The sequence below is a fragment of the Puma concolor genome, chromosome D4 (genome assembly GCF_028749965.1).
Source record: "Puma concolor isolate L17-30 chromosome D4, mPumCon1.1.hap2, whole genome shotgun sequence".
Taxonomy (NCBI): Eukaryota; Metazoa; Chordata; class Mammalia; order Carnivora; family Felidae; genus Puma; species Puma concolor.
In genome coordinates this window covers 60686947-60706439 of record NC_141679.1, presented here as the reverse complement: position 1 = coordinate 60706439, position 19493 = coordinate 60686947, and the positions used below count along the sequence as shown (strand labels likewise).

The window sequence follows — 19493 nt, the reverse complement described above, 5'->3', positions numbered from 1 at the left end:
CAAGGGAAAGTCCTGGACAGCAGATCAAAAAACAGGGGGGCATTGGTGGGGTGCTCAGAGATCCCCAAGACCGGCCTGAGCAGCAAGAAGGGGCAGGAAAGAGAGGAGAAAGGTTAGTGGAGACTGCAGGCCTCCTGGTGTGTCCAGCAGCATGTGACCTTGAGCAGGGGGTTCTGCGGCCCTTGTTAAAATAAATGCCATCACAGGGAGAAAGATGAAGATTTGGGGGATGCTCCCTCTGAGAGCCCAGAACCTGAGTTAGGGTCTGGTTCTGTGATCTGGATAGAGAAAAGCTTGGGCTAGGTCATCTCTAAGAGTCTGAGAGGATTAAGGCAGAGACCAAGGGCAGGGTCCGTAAGGTATATCAGGAAGCGGCTGGGGGTCTGGGAGGGTGTGATGCTTGGCATGGTTCCAATTCGTCTCATAGGCACTGTATAGGTGGGGAAACTGAGACCAGGGAGCAGCTGGACTGGAGCCTCTGGACCTGCCCAGTTCTTTGGGTCTAAAGCTGTTTGAGTCACGTGATGCTTTGCGAGGGTGATGGCTGCTCCCCAGCAGAGGTGCCCATAAGTACCGTGGGACGCTCCTCCTGGAGGTATAGGGCCCAGGCTATTCCGAGGACCCTAATAGGTCCCAGTATAGGCCTGAGTCAGAGGGACTGCCACAGTGTCCGGTTTCTTTCCACAATGCCTCCGGATGTGCAAGGCTCTGGCCCCAGCGTCCCAGGCCTGAGCCGATGAACAGGTGTGGGGGAGCGCCAGCGGTCAAGTGCGCGCCCTGCTGCTCTCACCGCCAAGACTCCTAGCTTCAGCTCCCGAACCAAACCCCGCCCCTACAAATGGGGAAACTGAGGCCCAGGGAAGGGCAGGGGCTCGCCAAAGCCATCGTGTGACTTGGCGACAGGGAGGCGGCTTCTGCCTCCAGGCGCTTGCCCGCTCTACCTTGGCCCGAAATGCGTGTATATATCATGGTGCTTTAAACCGCGTCCTCTCGCGCAGTTTGGGAAACTTTTCCTGCCTCAAACAGGCGCAGCCCGAACCCCGGTTCCCCGTCCACCAACCACATACGTCCCACTCCCACCCCCAAACTTTCGGCAGCCGGAGGAGGGCCACGCCTCGGTGCCGGGCTCAGGCGGGCACCTGTCCTCAGCAGAGTATCCGCGGGCGCAGAGCCCCGCCGCCGCGCGGGAGTCGAGCGGCTGGTGGGTGGCGGGGGCGGCCGCTCCTTCAGGACCCCGGCCCCCGCGCCTCTCTGCGAGCTCGCAAGGGTCCTTCTGTCGTTTACAGACACGGCGCCGAGGGCCTGAGAGGAGGGCGCTCTGGCTGGGGCCGGGGGAGCCTAGCGGCGCGGACGTGAGCGCGGGGCTCCGGACCCCGAGACCCCCGGCTCCCCAGCCCCGGAGGCAACCCGAGGCGGCGGCTATTTATAGAGGGAGCCACGCTCAGTCCCTCTTGGCGGCGGCGGCGACAGCTGAATATTTTGCCCAGATATGGCTGGGGCCCCGGCGCGGGGGCAGGGAGCCCCGCGAGCGCGAGGGGTACCCCGGGCCGGGTAGGGGGCTTACCGGGCCGTGGAGCCGCCGGGGCGGGCGCGGGCGCGGGCGACGACGGGGCGAGCGCAGGCGGCCGGCGGACGGGCGCGGGCGGCGGGCGGCGGGCGGGCGAGCGAGCGGAGCGCGGGGCTGGACGAGCTCCCGGGCGGCCGCGGGCGGGCGGGCGCTGTGGGCTCCGGGGGTGGGAGTCAGGGGCGGGCCCGGCTCAGCGCTGTCACCGCGCCCCGCCCCGCCCGCCGCCCTCTCCCTCCGCTCGGGGGCGCCGGGCCTCCGCGCGCCGTTCCGGGCCAGGGAGCGACGCCCGCTGGGGGCAGCGCGGGGCAAAGGGGCCGGGCCGCCGGGAAGCTGGGATCCTTCCTTGGACAGGGGGTTGTGGATAATCGTGAGTCTGAGTCTCTATTTCCCCAGCTGTACCGTAAGGAGTTTAAGCAGCAGTGGAGTTATCTGGAACTAAGTGGGTGGATTTTCATTCCTGTGGCGTCTGAGATGTAAGAACCGGCAGGTCTTTGGATGGAGCAAAGCCTGCCAGCCAGCTGTTGCACCTTTACCTCTTTTGACTACAGCAACCACCTGTCCCATCTCACCGGCAGCCCAGCCAGGTGTGGCAGGAGCCGCAGCTTTAATAACGATCATTTTGTGAACAAATAGTTCTAAAAGAACCGAATGCATTCTCTCTGTACTTGGAATGGAGTGTCCAAAATACCGATTTAAAATACAAAAAAAAAAAAAAGTCCCACTTTCTTAAAAGGCTAGTACGTTTTTCAGAACAAACCACTTAAACCCAAATAGAAACTTTGTTTTAATTTTTAAAATGGTTCATAAAAAAGAATTTGTGTGGACAGAAGGTACCGTGTGCAATTGTTATGGGAAAGTTTCTGGTGGGGTAGACCCTAATATAACTCTTTTTACTCCTGGTGTATAGATTACTAATGAGAAACATTCGTTTTTGTTTTTGTGACTCTTGTTTTCCATGAAAATATATTTCTACATTACAAAACTCTCACAGCTATAAGAGAATGCTCTTTTCAAGGAATATGTGCCATGCATTTTTAAATGAAGCAATGATTTAATATTTCAGATTATTTTTATTTTAAGCCCTTTTGTTGCGGAATCAAACATTTAAGAAAAGTACATACATCCTAAGTGTGCAGGTTCAAAAATTTTTATCACATTGAACACTTGTTGCAAGAAACAACATTGCCAGCAGCAGCCCAGAAGCCAACCCTCTGGGTCCTGGGTTCCAGCTTCCTCCTAAAATGATCGCTTAAGGAAGTTTAAGATTACTCTTACGGTAATCACTTCCTTGCCTGCTTTCCTCTACACTTTGTCTTCATTTGCTCAATTCCACCCTGTGAGGTTAACCTGCGTGGTTTCACGTGGCTGTAGTTTGTTTACTTTTATTACCTTAGAGGTTTCCATTGCATGAATACAGCACAGTTTTTTTTTTTAAATCCATTTTACTATTAATGGACATCTGTCTCTAGGTTTTAGCTATTGCCAATAGTGCTGCTGTGAACATTCTTTACTGGCATCCTCCAGCACAAGTGCAAACATCTTCAATAATTGAAATTAACGAAAGTTGAAACATTTTCCCAGTTTTGGTAGGAGTATTAGGATCTCACTGAAATTTGATTTCCGTGGGTTGAGGGCCTTTTCATGTTGATTGGCCAGTTGGATTTCCTCTTTGTAAAATGTTCAAATTTATTGCCATTTTGTTTCTGGATAGTCTTCTGTTTATTGAATATGTTCCAAATACAAATATTCCTCCGTTGTGTGCTTTGCCTTTACACCATCATAATAATGCCTTTTGACAAACCGGTGTTCTTCATTTTAACATAGTCTAGTATATCAATATTTGCCTTTATTGTTAGCACTTTGTCCTGTTTAGGACTTCTTTCCTACTCCTGGATTATCAGGGTACTTTCCTGTGTTATCTTCCCTCATTAGGCTCTCACGTTTAGGCTTTGAATCCACCTGGAATTGACTTTGAATATGGTATGAGGCAGGGGCCAAGCTTCATTGTTTGTCAAATTGCCCTAGCACCAGATTAATTTTTCACTTACATCAACAACACAATTGCTCTATTTTAAAAGATAATGGAAGCCTTTCTAAAGTCATTGAAACAGAACCCACCTCTTCTTAATCTGTAGGCAGTTTGAGGATTTTTGTTGTTTTTGTTGGGGAAAGAAACCATTATAAAATACATTCATACTACTTTGTTTCACTTAAATCTTTGTGTCAGGATATTCTGATTTTATCATAAATGTTTAAATCAGTGGTGTAAGCATTCCTCAATTTTGAATCACTTTATTATTAAATATGAATTTTAAAAAGCTAGAAAGATAATTTCAACATGGTTTACATGAAAAACTTCAAATACCTGGTCTTTACCTTCTTTCTGCTCTCACTTTTCCTATATTTTCTCGACTAAAAATAAGCAAATGAGTTTAAGAATGTTTATCTCCAGCCTGGCCTTCTCCCCTGTGAAGACTCCACATTTTTTTTTTTTTTCAACGTTTATTTATTTTTGGGACAGAGAGAGACAGAGCATGAACGGGGGAGGGGCAGAGAGAGAGGGAGACACAGAATCAGAAACAGGCTCCAGGCTCTGAGCCATCAGCCCAGAGCCTGACGCGAGCCTGACGCGGGGCTCGAACTCACGGACCGCGAGATCATGACCTGGCTGAAGTCGGACGCTTAACCGACTGCGCCACCCAGGCGCCCCGAAGACTCCACATTTCTAATAGGTTATGCATATCCTCACACAGTGATCTAGTCCCTTAACTCAGTATGTTTAAATTTTTTTTAATGTTTGTTATTTATTTATGAGAGAGACAGAGAGAGAGGGAGAGAGACACACGGAGCGTGAGCAGGGGAGGGGCAGAGAGAAGGAGACACAGGATCTGAAGCAGGCTCCAGGCTCTGAGCTGTCAGCACAGAGCCTGATGCGGGGATCAAACTCAGGAACGGGGAGACCATGACCTGAACTGAGGTGGGGCGCTCAACCGACTGAGTCACCCAGTGGCCTCTAAACTCAGTATGTTTAAAACAAAAAATTTCAGTTTCTCAAATGGAATAAGGGTCATCATCCTAGCCTCTCAGACCTTAAGACTTGGCTTCACTTTTTGACACTTTCTTTTTCCTGTCTTTTGGATCTAAAATGTCAGTTCTAATATTTCTAATTAAAAACTTCAAAAGGCCTTTAATTTTTTTCTTGATTCTCATTACTCCTCTCTTAGTCCAGGGCCTTTCCCCATCATCTTTGGACCACTGATAAGGCCTCCACCTATCCCTCTGTCAAGCCATCCTGCCCATCAATTAGCAAGGACATAATGGGTGCCTGATGTGTTCAAGATATCATTCTGTCTGTTGTGGAGGACGCAGACAGTGGTATGTTCTGAAGTCCATTGTACGGGCTCACAGGAGCTGCTGGGGTGTCTTTTCCCAGCTCCATGTTCAGTGATGTCACATTGTTAGCTGGAACTCAACAATGGTGGAAGTAGTTACAACATGGGAATCGTCAGATACTGTGAATCAAGGCTCATTCCCGGCCCACACCCATCAGAACCAATTGTCAAACATTTACCAGTATGTCATCAAAGAGATGAGTAAGACCCCTTCCTCCTTCAAGGAGCTCACAATCTAGCTGGGGAGACGGGTGCGCAGACAACTTGTTATATACTACAAAGCTCAGTGAGGTCTTGATACAAAGAGAGACGTACTCCAAATGCAACAGGGTAGGAGGGGTACAGGGAAGGCTTCATGGTCAGCCCGGGATGTCACGGAGGATACTGGCAAACAAAAATGGTGGGGGGTGAAAGGATGGGCAGGCTCAGGGAACAGAATAAGCATGGTTAGGAGGGGAGCAAGGCTTGCTAAAGAATATCAATAGTCCTGGGTGTACAGGGAGCCAGACAGGTGCAGTGTGGCTGGTTGAGGAGCCATGGACAATGAGGCTGGGTAGGGAGACTGTGGAAGGTGTAGACACTCTGGGTAGTGATATGCCACTCAAGACTTGGGGTGAGGAATACGCTTTGAGGTTCATCTGGGTTGCTTCTCTACAGCACCACTAGCAATGCTAATGTGCTAAAGACTCAAGATCATCCTCACACAATTGGCTTTGGGATAGACCACTACGCCAGGGTTAAGTCATAACTTCTCACAATCTAACTATAAAGGAACCCAGCACCATAAAGAAGACATGAATAGAAAGGGAAATCCTTCATCTTATGATCATAAAGCCTAGAAATTATAAGGTAGTCAGTTTTTATATTGATAAACATTTTATTCTAATATTATAGTAATAATTCAAGTGCAATTTTCTTTGAAAAGTCAACTCTGTTAAAACAAAACTTGTTAAATATCTTTCATCAAACAGAAGCATATTCTTTTCAATCCCCACAGCAGTCAGAGCCCTGTAGCAGAGATAAGATTTCTTTTTTTTAAGCCTACTACATTTTGTTATTGCTAAAAAAAATCTGAATTAGTTGTTAAGGTCTCAGGAGCAGTGATTAATTAACTTTTGAAAGCTCTACCAGATACTCTGACATAAAATCATGAATCCAGATATCTGTGTCTGGCAATGATGTGTCCACTAAATAGACCACTACTTTCCGGTCCCAAGGGTTGGCGTTTTCTATGACTGTCTGAACCAGTGCCACCAGAGGTTTCTTCTCCACATGATTTCGAAATACCATCGAAGCCTCCTCAGACCACTGGTTGCACTTCACCCCTACGAGAAAGACAAGGAGTACAAGGATCAGTGAGCGTCGGATGCACCCTTCTTTGATCCATAATAATGGAAAACTGTTAGTTCCAAAGTAGCTGAAACGTACCAGGTTAGACTTGCCTAATTAAAAAACCAAACCAAAGAGTTACCCACCAATCTTAAAACAGTCCAGCTTATCATAGTTCTCCTATTGTGAATGGGGTTATTTCTGTAAACCTTCACCTACAGACACAAGTTTCATGGAGATTTACTGCTGTGTTATAAAATGAAGTTATAGGGGCACCTGGCTGGCTTAGTCAGAAGAGTGTGTGACTTCAGGGTCATGAGTTTGAGCCCCCCTTGGGGTGTAGACATTACTTAAATAAATTTTTTAATCTAAAAAAAAAAAAAAGAGGGGTGCCTGGGTGGTGCAGTCGGTTAAGCGTCCGACTTCAGCCAGGTCACGATCTCGTGCTCCGTGAGTTCGAGCCCCGCGTCGGGCTCTGGGCTGATGGCTCAGAGCCTGGAGCCTGTTTCCGATTCTGTGTCTCCCTCTCTCTCTGCCCCTCCCCTGTTCATGCTCTGTCTCTCTCTGTCCCCAAAATAAATAAATGTTGAAAAAAAAAAATCTAAAAAAAAAAGTGAAGTTATAATAACTACTGCCCATTTCCCTATATAAAGTATAGGCAGATTTAAATGGATAATGGGGATACCCAAGGGGACTAAAATATCAACAGTATCTGTAACATTGTTGTCAACTGCACTCAAATAAAATAAAATATCAATGACATCAGTGATACATCTCTTATTTACAGATTTTTTTTCCTGATGAACCAGATGTAGTGAAGGATGAGGAGAAGGAGAAAGAGAATTAATATAGAGTATACTGATTTTTAAAAATTATATATAATACCATGGCAAAAGCACTGGATTGAAAGTCTAGAGACCTAATTACCATTCCCAGCTCTTCCTCTGTCAAGTGGTATGGGATTTGGGCAAATCATCTGGTCTCTCAGGTCTCAGTCTGTCAGAAAATAAACTGGTTGGACCAGATGAATTGTAAATCCCATGTATTTCTAAAGTCCCTATGACTTTTGAGGGCTCAAGTTAGAGAATTCGAAATTAGGTTTTAAAATGAAATTGAGAGAGTATGTATTTTTCAGAAAATACTAGTAAACTAACATGAATTAAGTGCACATATACTAGATTCGAGAAACTATACACAGTGCCCTGTAGTGATGGAGATCTGGGAGTTTCACACATCATTTAACAGACCTGCTATCCATATAGTGAGGTAGGCTAAGTTCTCTGAGAACAAGAGAAGCCTAGAGTAGTCCCCAACCTGCTGTTTCCCGACCTTTAACAGCAATAGTTAACAGTACCTAACCCTCCTAGTGTGTGGGAAAAGTCAGTGAAATGGAGTGGCTGGTGGAGACCTTTGCCCATAGTAAGCACCAGTGACTGTCAGCCAAGGTGCTGGCGATGGGGATGATGGTGCCATGCACTTGTTCCTCACAGAGACTCCCTCTCTGGACAGTATGACTGTCATGCTTATGTTAGCAAGACCTGAACATCCAAAAGTGAAAATTAAAAAAAAATGCAATCATTAAATCTGAAGAAACTATTTAGAGGTCTGAGTTCAAAGCAGATCAGTGGTAGACATGCTCGTCTGCAAAATGCTGTTTTTGGTTCATATCTAACTATCATGGGAGTTTCCTGTGAAATCTAGCAGGAGACACAAAGAAAGAAACTGAAAAATACCTCAAAATAACGGTATATATAGATATAGATATCTCCAACAAAAGCTGGTCAAAAATTAAAAGAAAAATGTATATACACACTTCCTTTCGTTTCTGAGATCACTTCTGTTACTGTGCTGAATGGGTGGCACCATGTGGTCACGACCCCCCATATCCCAGCAGAGCACGACACAGACAGTCCTAGATGGCTGGAGGTCTGCATCCCCCCACCTTTTTCGCCCCCACACCCTCTGCTAATGCTGCCGGACCTCTGCGCGAAGCTTCGCCTCAGTATGCATGCTACGTACTGGGGGGATGCACAGAGGAGCCACCAGCATTTGCACTGCTGTCACAAAACTCTAACTGGACAGTATTTTATTTTTTTATTTAAAAAAAAAATTTTTTTTAACATTTATTTATTTTTGAGAAAGAGAGAGACAGAGCATGAACAGGGGAGGGGCAGAGAGAGAGGGAGACACAGAATCAGAAGCAGGCTCCAGGCTCTCAGCCATCAGCCCAGAGCCGGACGCGGGGCTCGAACTCACAGACCACGAGATCGTGACCTGAGCTGAAGTCGGACTCTCAACTGACTGAGCCACCCAGGCGCCCCTAGACAGTATTTTATTTTATTTTTTTTTATTTTTTTTTTTTTAATTTTTTTTTTTCAACGTTTATTTATCTTTGGGACAGAGAGAGACAGAGCATGAACGGGGGAGGGGCAGAGAGAGAGGGAGACACAGAATCGGAAACAGGCTCCAGGCTATGAGCCATCAGCCCAGAGCCCGACGCGGGGCTCGAACCCACGGACCGCAAGATCGTGACCTGGCTGAAGTCGGACGCTTAACCGACTGCGCCACCCAGGCGCCCCTAGACAGTATTTTAAAGAAGTGTCCCTGTACACCTGCTAATTTACATCCTCAGATTTTAATAATAATAGTCAATAGGGTGTATGAATGTAGTAAAATCACATACTTGCATGCTGTTAATTACAATGCAACTGGAAACTCACCTGGCCATAAAAATGGTCATATCCTATGACCTAGGATGTTTTATAATTGTGGAAACCCATTATGCATTTGTATTATAATATATACAATAAGTTGTCAAATATTAGCTGAGCAATGTGCTCCTCCTATTGGTCGTTTATGTTGTTTCATTGTTTTTGTTTGTTTTGGCTAGTATACACAGCTGCAGGTTTTTTCCTAATACTACAATAAAAGTATAAATAACCTAAATGCTTAACAAAAGGGAAATAATGATTAAATCAAATCTTTTGCAGCTATTAAAAATCATTACAGGGGTGCCTGGGTGGCTCAGTTGGTTGAACATCCAACTTTGGTTCAGGTCATGGTCTTGAGGTTCGTGAGTCTGAGCCCTGCATTGGGCTCTATGCTGACAGCCCAGAGCCTGGAGCCTGCTTTGGATTCTGTGTCTCCCTCTCTTCCTGCCTCTCCCCCACTCATGCTCTGTCCCTCTCTCTCAAAAATAAATAAACATTAAAAAAAATCATTATGAAGACCATCAAACAAACACTTAAAAAGTAATTAGGAAAAAAATGCTAAAAATGAAGAAAGCAGCATGCAAGACCATACCTGTCCTGACTACAGCTTTAGAAATATACACATATGTGAGACCACAGACAGAGAGAAATACGGAAAAATAGAAACAGCAGATATAGTGGAAAGGCATGGCTGTGACAGATCATTACAAATTATTTCTATTATGGTCAGGAAGTTGTTTGGAAAAAAAAAGTTAACTCAATAGGCCAGTGACTCTGTACTCCCTAAGTGCCCATGACAAAAGGACAATATAAACCATGTTGTGACTTGAGTTCAAGTTCCACAGAAATTACCTGCAAGTTGAGCTGTGACTGCTTGGAATGGCAGCTTTCTGAACATGTCCACTAACGGCTGTACTTTTCTTATGTTGACTAGCTCGTGCTTGCCGTAGTCCAGCTCATACACAGACACCAATCCATTGGTCAGGATTCCTTTTAAAAGCACCCTGTGCCACCTAGATGTGCATTGGATTAAAAAGGAAGAAAAAAAATACACAAAGTTGACATATGCTTTAAGGGTAACAATTTATGATTAAAAAATTAATGCGAAAGATGTTTATCAAAATATAAAACTGTACTGTCATTGAGGTTTTAAAGAGATTGCTTCTTCTTACTCCAAAGGTTACTATTCTCTGCTTTGCCACCAGCTTACTTGGTGGTATTTCTTCGCTCAACACCCATTCACAGGCCTCATGGAACTACTACAGGAGACCAACACATAAACTAGCAACCACCACTAAGCAGAATCAAACAGATGGAGGCTGATCAGGACAAGGCAAGGAGATCCCTCCACTCTAACAAGGAGACAAAGGTCAGGTCTGGGACAGGGTATGTATGTAAAAGATGGGAAGAGGGAGTAACTGGAACCAGGCCAGGCTGAAGACATGCATGAGAAGAAAAAGCACAGAAGATTCTACGGGGCATGACAGCTGGGAGCAGAGCAAACACCACAGTAGAGCTAGAAGGCAGAATGTGTGAAGGAATGGAAAAGAAAACCAGATGGGGAAGAGAGTGTGGGAAGAGATTACAAAACGTTTTGAATGCAAAGGTGACAATTTTAGTTATGCCGAGTGAGGACATTAAAAAACAAAACAAAACAAAACACAAAGTCCAACCCACTGCCTAGAATAAAGAGCCTGGAAAAGATAGGAGAGTAGGGGGGAAGAACAACATGGTTTCCGATCTGGAGTTCAAGGTGTCAGTCAGAAATTCACATGAATATACTTTTCTCCTCTGGGCCTACATGCATCATCATTACAATTAGAAAAGCTTAGACTTCAAAGTTAAGATATGAAGGACCATATTAAAGTCCTACAGTCTTCGGGTGCCTGGGTGGCTCAGTCAGTTAAGTGTCCAACTCTTGATTTCAATTCAGGTCATGATCTCACGGGTTCATGGGATCCAGCCCTAAGTTGGGCTCTGGCTCTGAGCTGACGGCACAGAGCTTGCTTTGGATTCTCTCTCTCTAAATAAATGAGTAAATAAACTTAAAAAAAAAAAAAGTTCTTTAGTGTTGACTATGTGATTGAAGAGTATCATCACACTAAGGAAAGGAAGTTGTTTGTAACATCTAAAAGGTAAGTGTCTATGGAGATAGCCTCTGCCCCTGCAAGGTATGAGTCAGGCTCTGCCATGGATGGTGGACTCAGCCATCCTCTGAAACAGATTTATTAGCTATAAGCCGCCAGCCCAGTGCAACAGCAGGCCTTTCACTGCAGTACACTGCTGGGCTGGGAGCTGGCTAGGCTAGATGGATTTTCCATCACACCAGTGGAGAATGGGTACAAGAAACCCACACCGTTGCTATGGGGTAAACTATAGTAAGAAAGCTCTGAAGAGGCCAACTTTGGACACTAGTGATTGGGGGTTTGGGGAGGAAACTCCAGAAACCTGTTTCTGAAGGCAGAAACAAGCCCAAAGTGCAGCAAGCGATAATCCATGAGTCACAACAGGGAGGCGCAAAAAGATATCACAGTAAGTATGTGAGTTTTGGGAACCAACAGACTTAGGCTGGCATCCCCTCACCCCACCCCCAGGACATGTTCCAGCTATCTCACCTTGGGCTCCTATTAAACCTCTCTGAGCCTCAATTATCTCATGTGTAGTATTTAATTTTAACTCACTTGCAGAAATAATATATATAAAGTGCTAGTACATTACTTGGCACACAATAGGTGCTTGGCAAATGGTAGCCGCCATCGTTATTACATAATAATTATGATAATTATTAAAATGAAGATAAGCTGTGTAAATATAAGCATGTCAGAGAAATTTTCATATGTGGAAATGCCAGTTTGGTGCAGGTTGTTAAATCTGTGTAGGTGCAAAAGGAGATAAAAATCATTTGGTTTCCACCTATAGCACTGTCTTTAAATTGTACAGGGCAAATGCTGGTGGTCTGTGTATAAATGCTGGTGGTTTTAGTGTATAAATACAAGGTACAGAGCAGCGAGGGAAGAGCTACCAGAAGACTTACATGTCACATGTCATGCCCTTCGGTAGCTTTTAATTTTCAACACTAATAGCTTAACTAAAGGTTTCTGTTTGGACTAGTTCACCGATTTCAGTGCAGGGCTGCTTGTGAATCATCAGGAGAGTTTGTGAAAAACACAGATTCTGAAGTTCCACTCCCAGAGACTCTAATTCAGGATGTCTGGGGTGAGGAAGGAGAATCTGCATTTTTAGTAAGTTCCCAGGTTATTCTTAGCCAACGTGGATTTGGAAACGGCTGCAATCAACAGTGTAGCTGAAAATTCCTAAGTCTTAATTCACCAGAGTTGGGACCAGGGTTTTTAGTAAATAGTCCTGTGATACAGGCAAGATAGAAACTCTAAACACTTTACACTGATTCAGTTCATGAAGTTTAAGAAAATATTGGACAATCTGTTCTTATATATATGAGACATCCTTGATTATCTAGAAAAAAATTAGCTGGTGAAAGTCCCAGCCCCAGAACAGGACTGTTGGACCCATGTTGGGGGAGGGCCGAGTCTGAAACACCACACTGAAGGTCTCCGGTTTGGGTTCTCCTGCCCCACAAAACTCTTGCCCTCAAGTAGGATCTCCCCACAGCTAATCACCATCAATCTGCCCCTCAGATTAATAGTTAACATTGGTTTTGTTTTAACTGTGATTAAATTATTCTGCGAAGAGTTCTCACATAGGCAAATGATATTCCTGTGGAATTAAACCCATGCATGCTTACAGTTGTAAATAACATGACATAGTAAAAATGGTTTTTTGAAAGTGAAAAGCTTGTGACATACAAGCTGAATCCTTTTTAAAATGAGAGCTATGATACTTTTCACTCTTAAGAATTAAAAATTGTTTTTTTTCTCTTATGGGAATAATAAAGTTTTCACAAATGTCTATGCTTGATATCTTGAGAACGAACCAAAGCATTTTATTAAAAAAATAATAAAATAAGCAGTTTGACCTTTTAAACTGAGTTCTGGTGTGTGTGTGTGTGTGTGTGTGTGTGTGTGTGTGTGTGTGTGTGTGTTGTTGTTGTTGTTGTTGTTGTTGTTGTTGTTGTTGTTGTGGGAGAACAGTTCTTTGTGTTTGCCATCATCAAATAAGCTTGGTCAGTTCCCCTAAGAAAGCTGGCAAAGGAGACGGGACGGGGCTAAGTTGTTCCTTTTTCCAGGGCTTTTGTGACCTTGTACTGTGTGGGGTGGAGTACTAGGGATTCACTGGGTTGGAACCAGAACATATTGGAGGGCTTCAGGGAAGGAGGATGTGATCCAAATGGGAAATGTGAAAAAACAGACCAAAGTGCTGCACCAGTGAGTCCCGGCTGGAGAAGTGCACCGTGCATTGCTGCACCATACGGAAGGTGGCACGGCTCTCCAGGAGCAAGTGACAACCTACCTCAAGAACCTTCTAATCCTTAAACAAGTAATTTTTCTTCTGGGAATCTATCTCAGAAATACTCAGAGATGTGAACAGAGATTTATGTTCGATAGTATCTAGAATAGTGAAAAATCTGGGAGAAAAAACTACATAACAAGAGAGAATGATAAGTAAATTATGATTTCTCTATATGATGTGATGGACTATTATTCAGCCTTAAAAATGTTTATGAAGACATTTTATCACATGGAAAAATGTTCACAGGATTATGTGAGGTGAAAAAAGTAGGTGTGGAATTGTATTTAATAATAATACTACACCAACTGTATGAATATATGTAGAAACGAATGAGAAGAAATACATGAATAGTTTAACAAGGGTTCTGTCCGGTTGGAGGATTTTCTTATATATTTTTGCATTTTTCTAAATCTTCTACAATAAGTATTTGTTTTTAAAATTTAAAAGTTATTCAACCAAAAAGCCATTATTTCCTAAAGAAACAACAACGTTTTGTCTAATAGAAAAACAAAAACATTTAAACCTTCGTTTTAGATATTTAACAGGAATTTAATATATGGTGACTAGATTTTTAGATAAATGACATCATGTCAAATATTAAAAGACTGCACAATTCATTAGTCTCGCTTCACATTCACAATTTCCCTAAGTGCAGTTCAAAATCCCCCTGCAGAGATTAAGGACTCTTGGTATCACTCCACACATTTTTCGTAGTCGGATCACACGCTCTGTCCAACGACCTACTTGTTTTCCACTTTGGCAGCATACACTTGGTCTTTTTCCACGGCTACGTGGCGCTCCTCAGACACACTGTAATACAGAATCATCTCCTCCATCAGAACTTCCAGCTTATGTATCTCTTGCCATGGCTGGATGACGAAGTAGCCCGGGTGACAGGCCACAGGCACGTACACATCCATGTGCTCCCCAGGCTTCGACAAGTGGACGGGAGGGGGGAGTTCCTCTGTGGAGAAAGAGCCGGTGTGGTCCACCACGGACTTCTTGATGACGTCTGTCAGGCTCTTTCTCAGATTCTCTCCAGCGGTGCCTGGAATGGGGGTGCCACCGCCTTTGCTGTGGGGAGAGCTAGCTCCACTGGATATGGCACTCAAAAACACATCCTTCTGATGCTTCCACAAGTCTGCATTTGTAATCTGGCGATTAATACTGTGGTGAGGATCAGGGAAGTTCTTAGGGGTGAATAAATAAATGTGTGAGATCCCTCTGGTTTCGTCCACTTTTGTAACCTATGGAAAACACACAAGGCATTTCAAGGAATCCCAGTTCACCATAATATTAACCTTAAATATGAAAACACAGTATTTTACAAGGAACCCAACTTGCTAAAATTCATTTTATTTAAGGTAAGATAAATGATCTATCACAGCCACAGCAATGAATAGGCTCTTAAGTCCAAGACGCCAGCAGCTGGCTTATGGAAACGAAAACTTTATTAGCCTCTAAAAACTGAGGATACCTTAAAACTCACTAGAGGTCATTATCACTGACATGGAGTCCGCATACCATTGGTAAAAACTCTTTTTATTGATGACATTTAAGAACACTCAAAGTAAAAGGAACAGTATGATGCACCCTCAAGGGCTCATCTCCCAGCTTCAAAAATAAAAAATAATCACAAAAATGGCAAAAGTGTTCCATATGCATTCTACCTATGCTGGTGCACCCACACTGGGAAGTGAAGGAGAAAGCTTTGACATTCACCATACCCTTGGGGACCTTGGCCTAAATGCCTTGTTTGGTCATAGTATCTACCCTCACCCTTTATCCCTTCCCCAGTTACATGGGAGGAACCTGGGGAGAAAAAGGAAAAAGTTCCACTGAACAGGTCAAAACCGCAGCTTTGCCCCTTCTGTCCAGGAGACCTTTGGCTACCTTTCTACCTCTTTCTGCCAGAGGGATGAGCGTTATATGGGAATGCCACACACTGACACCTGGGACTGGACAGCTGTGTGTCCCAAAGGGCTGGCTGCCTGGTAATTCTTACCAGCTCCTCCGGTTTACCCTGGGAAGGACAAAAATGAGACACCTCCAGCCACGCTGATCTCTTATCAAAAAGGGCCGCGAAAGAAAGGCAGGAACAGAGGTCTCAGACAGGGAGACAAGGCAATCCATCTACAGTAATTTGCTTAAAAATATTTTTCCTAGCAAGATGGATCTATTTAAATTAATTAACATTCCAAAGTGCTAATGAATGAATGACTGCTAATTTATTTTGCTATTTATGATACAGAAGTACCATTTCAAAGATCAACCATTAAAAAATATTTTTATTGAGTACCCAATACTCTGGCTTTAAGAGCTTAAAACATAGTTGATAAAACAATATTCATTTATCATACGGCAATTGAAGAATATAAAATGGTAATTAAGTGTGTAATTGTATAAACATAGGAAAATCCCTGTGAACCAGAATAATTTGGAGATTTTCATGCAGATATTTCTCAAGGACATTTCACTGTTTAATGCTTATAGAAAATAGCATTGTTCATTAGTTAAAACAAAAATATCTTATGTTTTTATACTTGGAAATAAAAATAATGTTTTTGATACAAAGATGCAAAAGTACAAAAAAATAGGAGCTAGTGAAATAAAACAGTTTAAACTTTTAACAGGCAGAAAACAAGATTATGATCAAATTATTTGCTTGTAATCTATTATACTTTTGAAAAAAAAAGAATGACCTTATTTGAATGACCTTTACAAACGTTTATCAAGAGATATATGGTCCCTCTGTTGGGAATTTAATTCCTTATCATGGAGCAAAATAGAAGCAGAGAACTATCTCTGCTACCTTATTAATACTGGAAAAATTATATAAAGGGCTTAAAAATAATACTGGAGATACAGGATAAATTCTTAAATAAAAATCAAACCATGAAATATCTTATCATACATGTAACCAACCTCTTAAATACCAAAATGTGTCACATATGAAAGCATCAATTTATGGTAAGACAAAATTATTTCACAAAAAAACAAATGAGCCCTTCTGGCTGACAGCTCCCTTTCCAAATGCATCAAGATAACTAACCTTAATGCTACAGTCCGAGCAATTCAAAACAGAATCTCTTAACCAAAGCACAGCATCTGGTGTCCACATGCCAATAGACTGTGGAAGATCTGCTAAGCAGCACTTTATAGCCTGGAAAGAAAACATGATGGAAAAGCAAACACACCATCTTAAAATAGGTACTTATAAGTAATGTCAATGTTATTTTCCTGTAAGTCAGGCACGTTGCCAAGATAGAAAGCAAGCAACAGCAATAGCTAACAATGACAATCAGAGCTCTGGAGCTGGAGCGTGCGCTATGTTGCTGGCTCTATTTATATCGCCTCTATTGTCTTTACTCCTATTTGAGCAGGGCTTATACCAGGCAGTTCACATACTTATCCTACGATACCTCTGCAAGATGGGCCAGTGTTGTGACCTCATTGTACAGACAGTGAAATGGAATCAGAGAGACTTATGTGCATCAAGTCACAAAGTTGTGAAAAACAGTGAACAATTACATTTGGACCATTTCCAATTTTGTTACAAACTTGGACTTCTTTTGCTCATTATCAAGATCAAAACTGAGAGGGCATCTCACAACATGATTACAAATACATCCAAATCTCTTCCATAAAATCTCTCAGGCTTGTAACATATAGTACCTGAGGTGGTATCACAATTATTTCTTGTAGAAACCGAGGGGGAATTTCCCTGAGTTCGGACACTTTTACGGATGTCACAGTACCAGAATCCAGGAATTGAACATCAAGAGCTCGACTGCTATGAACGTTTGTGATCTGCAACGAGACAAGTGTTGGCTAATTTATTAGCACATTCAAAAGGCCAAAACACTTCTGTGCGATTATATTTTGTATAACTCTAAAATGCATATGAAAATCAACAAAGACTATCAGTGTTAATGAAGTTTTCTTATTTTAAAAATGTACCTATTTACAATAGGTATTCTTTTAGAGCAGAACTGATGTCAACATCTAGTTGTTAAATCATTTAATCAATAGTAATCACCAAACTAATAATAATCAATAAAATCAAATAGGTAATGTTTACTATGCTTTCAACTCCAGGACACTACTGATTTATAAAACAATTTGAAACATCATTATATACTGTTGATTAAAGATGCCGTCTGTTCTCCAAAATATTAAAATGTGAGGGAAAAAACCCATTGTGTCTCAGCAACGAAGAAATAAAGAATACAAAGAATTCAGACACAGAAAATTTCTTGTAGTAGGTAAATACTATGTCTTTTTAAATCAAACCTATTGTGGCATTTTATAGCTTTGTCAGAAAGGCCAATGATAATTTTTATCATTTGTCCTAACTAAAACATTGAAACTCAAAAAGTCAGAAAGGTAAAATAAGCCAAATTAATAATTCAAAAATGGGAAAATTACATACAGGGTCAAAGTAATAATTACCTGTGATCAAATGGCAACATCACGATATTAAGATTCTGGGCGCACCTTTAAATGCCGAAAGTTCCCTTAATAAGCCATTGTGATATCTGCCGTCACTGAATATAGTTAACCTTAGCCAAAGATAGCCCCGTCACGATGGTTATCTGGGCAGGGACTTCGTGCCTACAACTGCTCTCACTGCCACCTCGTGAAGGGCGGTGCTTTCAGTATGGTGACTGTTAAGAACTGGACTTCTCTTGGCATGGAAGTCAGATATACCAAAAGTAAAGCCTTTTTCTGTGGCCCCAGTAAATGCTTTATTAATATAACAGCATAATTCTTTAATCTCTTAAGATTATGATAGACACAAACAGAATTACAACAATATCCTAAAATGTCTTTTATTCAAAATATGTTGGCATGGTTGGTAGATACTGAATGCTTATTATGGCCAGGCATAACTCGGTAGAGACATATACTCCCCCATCTCAAAGAGCTCCTAGTCTCACAAGAGATGATGACACAAATAAATAATTAGGATATAAGGTAGTAGGGCAATAATAGAGTTATGCATGAGGTACTATGAGAACATAGAGAATGGGTACCTGACCCAGCCAGGAAGCAGATGTTAGGGCAAGCTTTCAGGAGGAGGGAATACCTAAAATTGATACTTTCCTTTAAAATGTACTTTTTTCTTCTTATGCTAGTAAAATGCCTTTATCATAGAAAATTTAGATACTTCAAAGAATGATATAAAAAATCACTTATAATCTATAATCGATTGTAATTATCCTTGTAGTCTTTAATCCAGACATTTATAAAGAATTAGATTTACAAAAACTAGAACATTATTTGTATATACTATTTCTTAATTGGCTACTTTTCACTAAGTGCCTCAAAAATATTTCATGTCATTAGTCTTCTATAACATTTTAATATTACATAATTGTATCATGCAGATACGTTATGACTTATCTAATAACCCCTTTGGCTTTACAATTTAAATTGTATAAATTTTTGCTCTTTTAAGAAATAATCGGGGCGCCTGGGTGGCTCAGTCGGTTGAGCGTCCGACTTTGGCTCAGGTCATGATCTCATGGTCAGTGGGTCCGAGCCCCGCGTCAGGCTCTGTGCTGACAGCTAGAAGCCTGGAGCCTGCTTCAGATTCTGTGTCTCGCTCTCTCTCTGCCCCTCCCCCGTTCATGCTCTGTCTCTCTCTGTCTCAAAAATAAATAAATGTTAAAAAAAAAAAAAGAAATAATCATACTTACTGGGCATTTGTATTTCCTTTTTCATAAACTAAAATTTCACAAATGTCACAATTTCAGCTGGGCCTTACATGATGAATGGGAATAAACCAGGTTGGTAGGAGTCTAGTTAGGGGCTAATCCAAACATTTCAAACAGAGGGGGAAAAGGATGGGCAAGACATTTATATTTCTTATGTGTGGAAGCTACAAGCATTTTGGTTATGCTGGGATGTAAAGAGAGAGGCAGGGCAAGGCAGGAGATGATGCTGAGAGAAAGGTAAAGGCAAGGTAAGGTCTTGGAGAGCCAGACATTATGTCTTAAAGAACCGGATTTACCCTGCAGATGAGAAGAAGCCAATGCCAAGTCTTGAGGAGAAGAATGAGAT

The 19493-nt window shown here is 42.5% G+C and overlaps 2 protein-coding genes across 6 annotated transcripts in view; both read right to left on the bottom strand.

Moving 5' to 3' along the window:
• The window catches only part of TMOD1 (tropomodulin 1), an 87599-nt gene extending 85873 nt beyond the window's left edge, over nucleotides 1–1726 (bottom strand). Inside the window, exon 1 of the mRNA XM_086683562.1 lies at nucleotides 1565–1726. The gene's annotated coding sequence lies outside the window, so the exon portion shown is untranslated. The remainder of the gene's footprint in view (nucleotides 1–1564) is intronic.
• A 4090-nt stretch (nucleotides 1727–5816) lies between these two features.
• TDRD7 (tudor domain containing 7) overlaps nucleotides 5817–19493 on the bottom strand; it is a 77587-nt gene continuing 63910 nt past the window's right edge. For all 5 annotated transcript variants that reach the window (XM_086683558.1, XM_086683554.1, XM_086683555.1 and 2 more), the window contains 5 exons: nucleotides 17103–17237; nucleotides 16480–16590; nucleotides 14172–14674; nucleotides 9852–10012; nucleotides 5817–6284 (listed from right to left, as the gene is read on the bottom strand). In XM_086683558.1, coding sequence (XP_086539684.1) covers nucleotides 6064–6284; nucleotides 9852–10012; nucleotides 14172–14674; nucleotides 16480–16590; nucleotides 17103–17237 — 1131 coding nt within the window. In that variant the 3' untranslated portion in view covers nucleotides 5817–6063. The remainder of the gene's footprint in view (nucleotides 6285–9851; nucleotides 10013–14171; nucleotides 14675–16479; nucleotides 16591–17102; nucleotides 17238–19493) is intronic.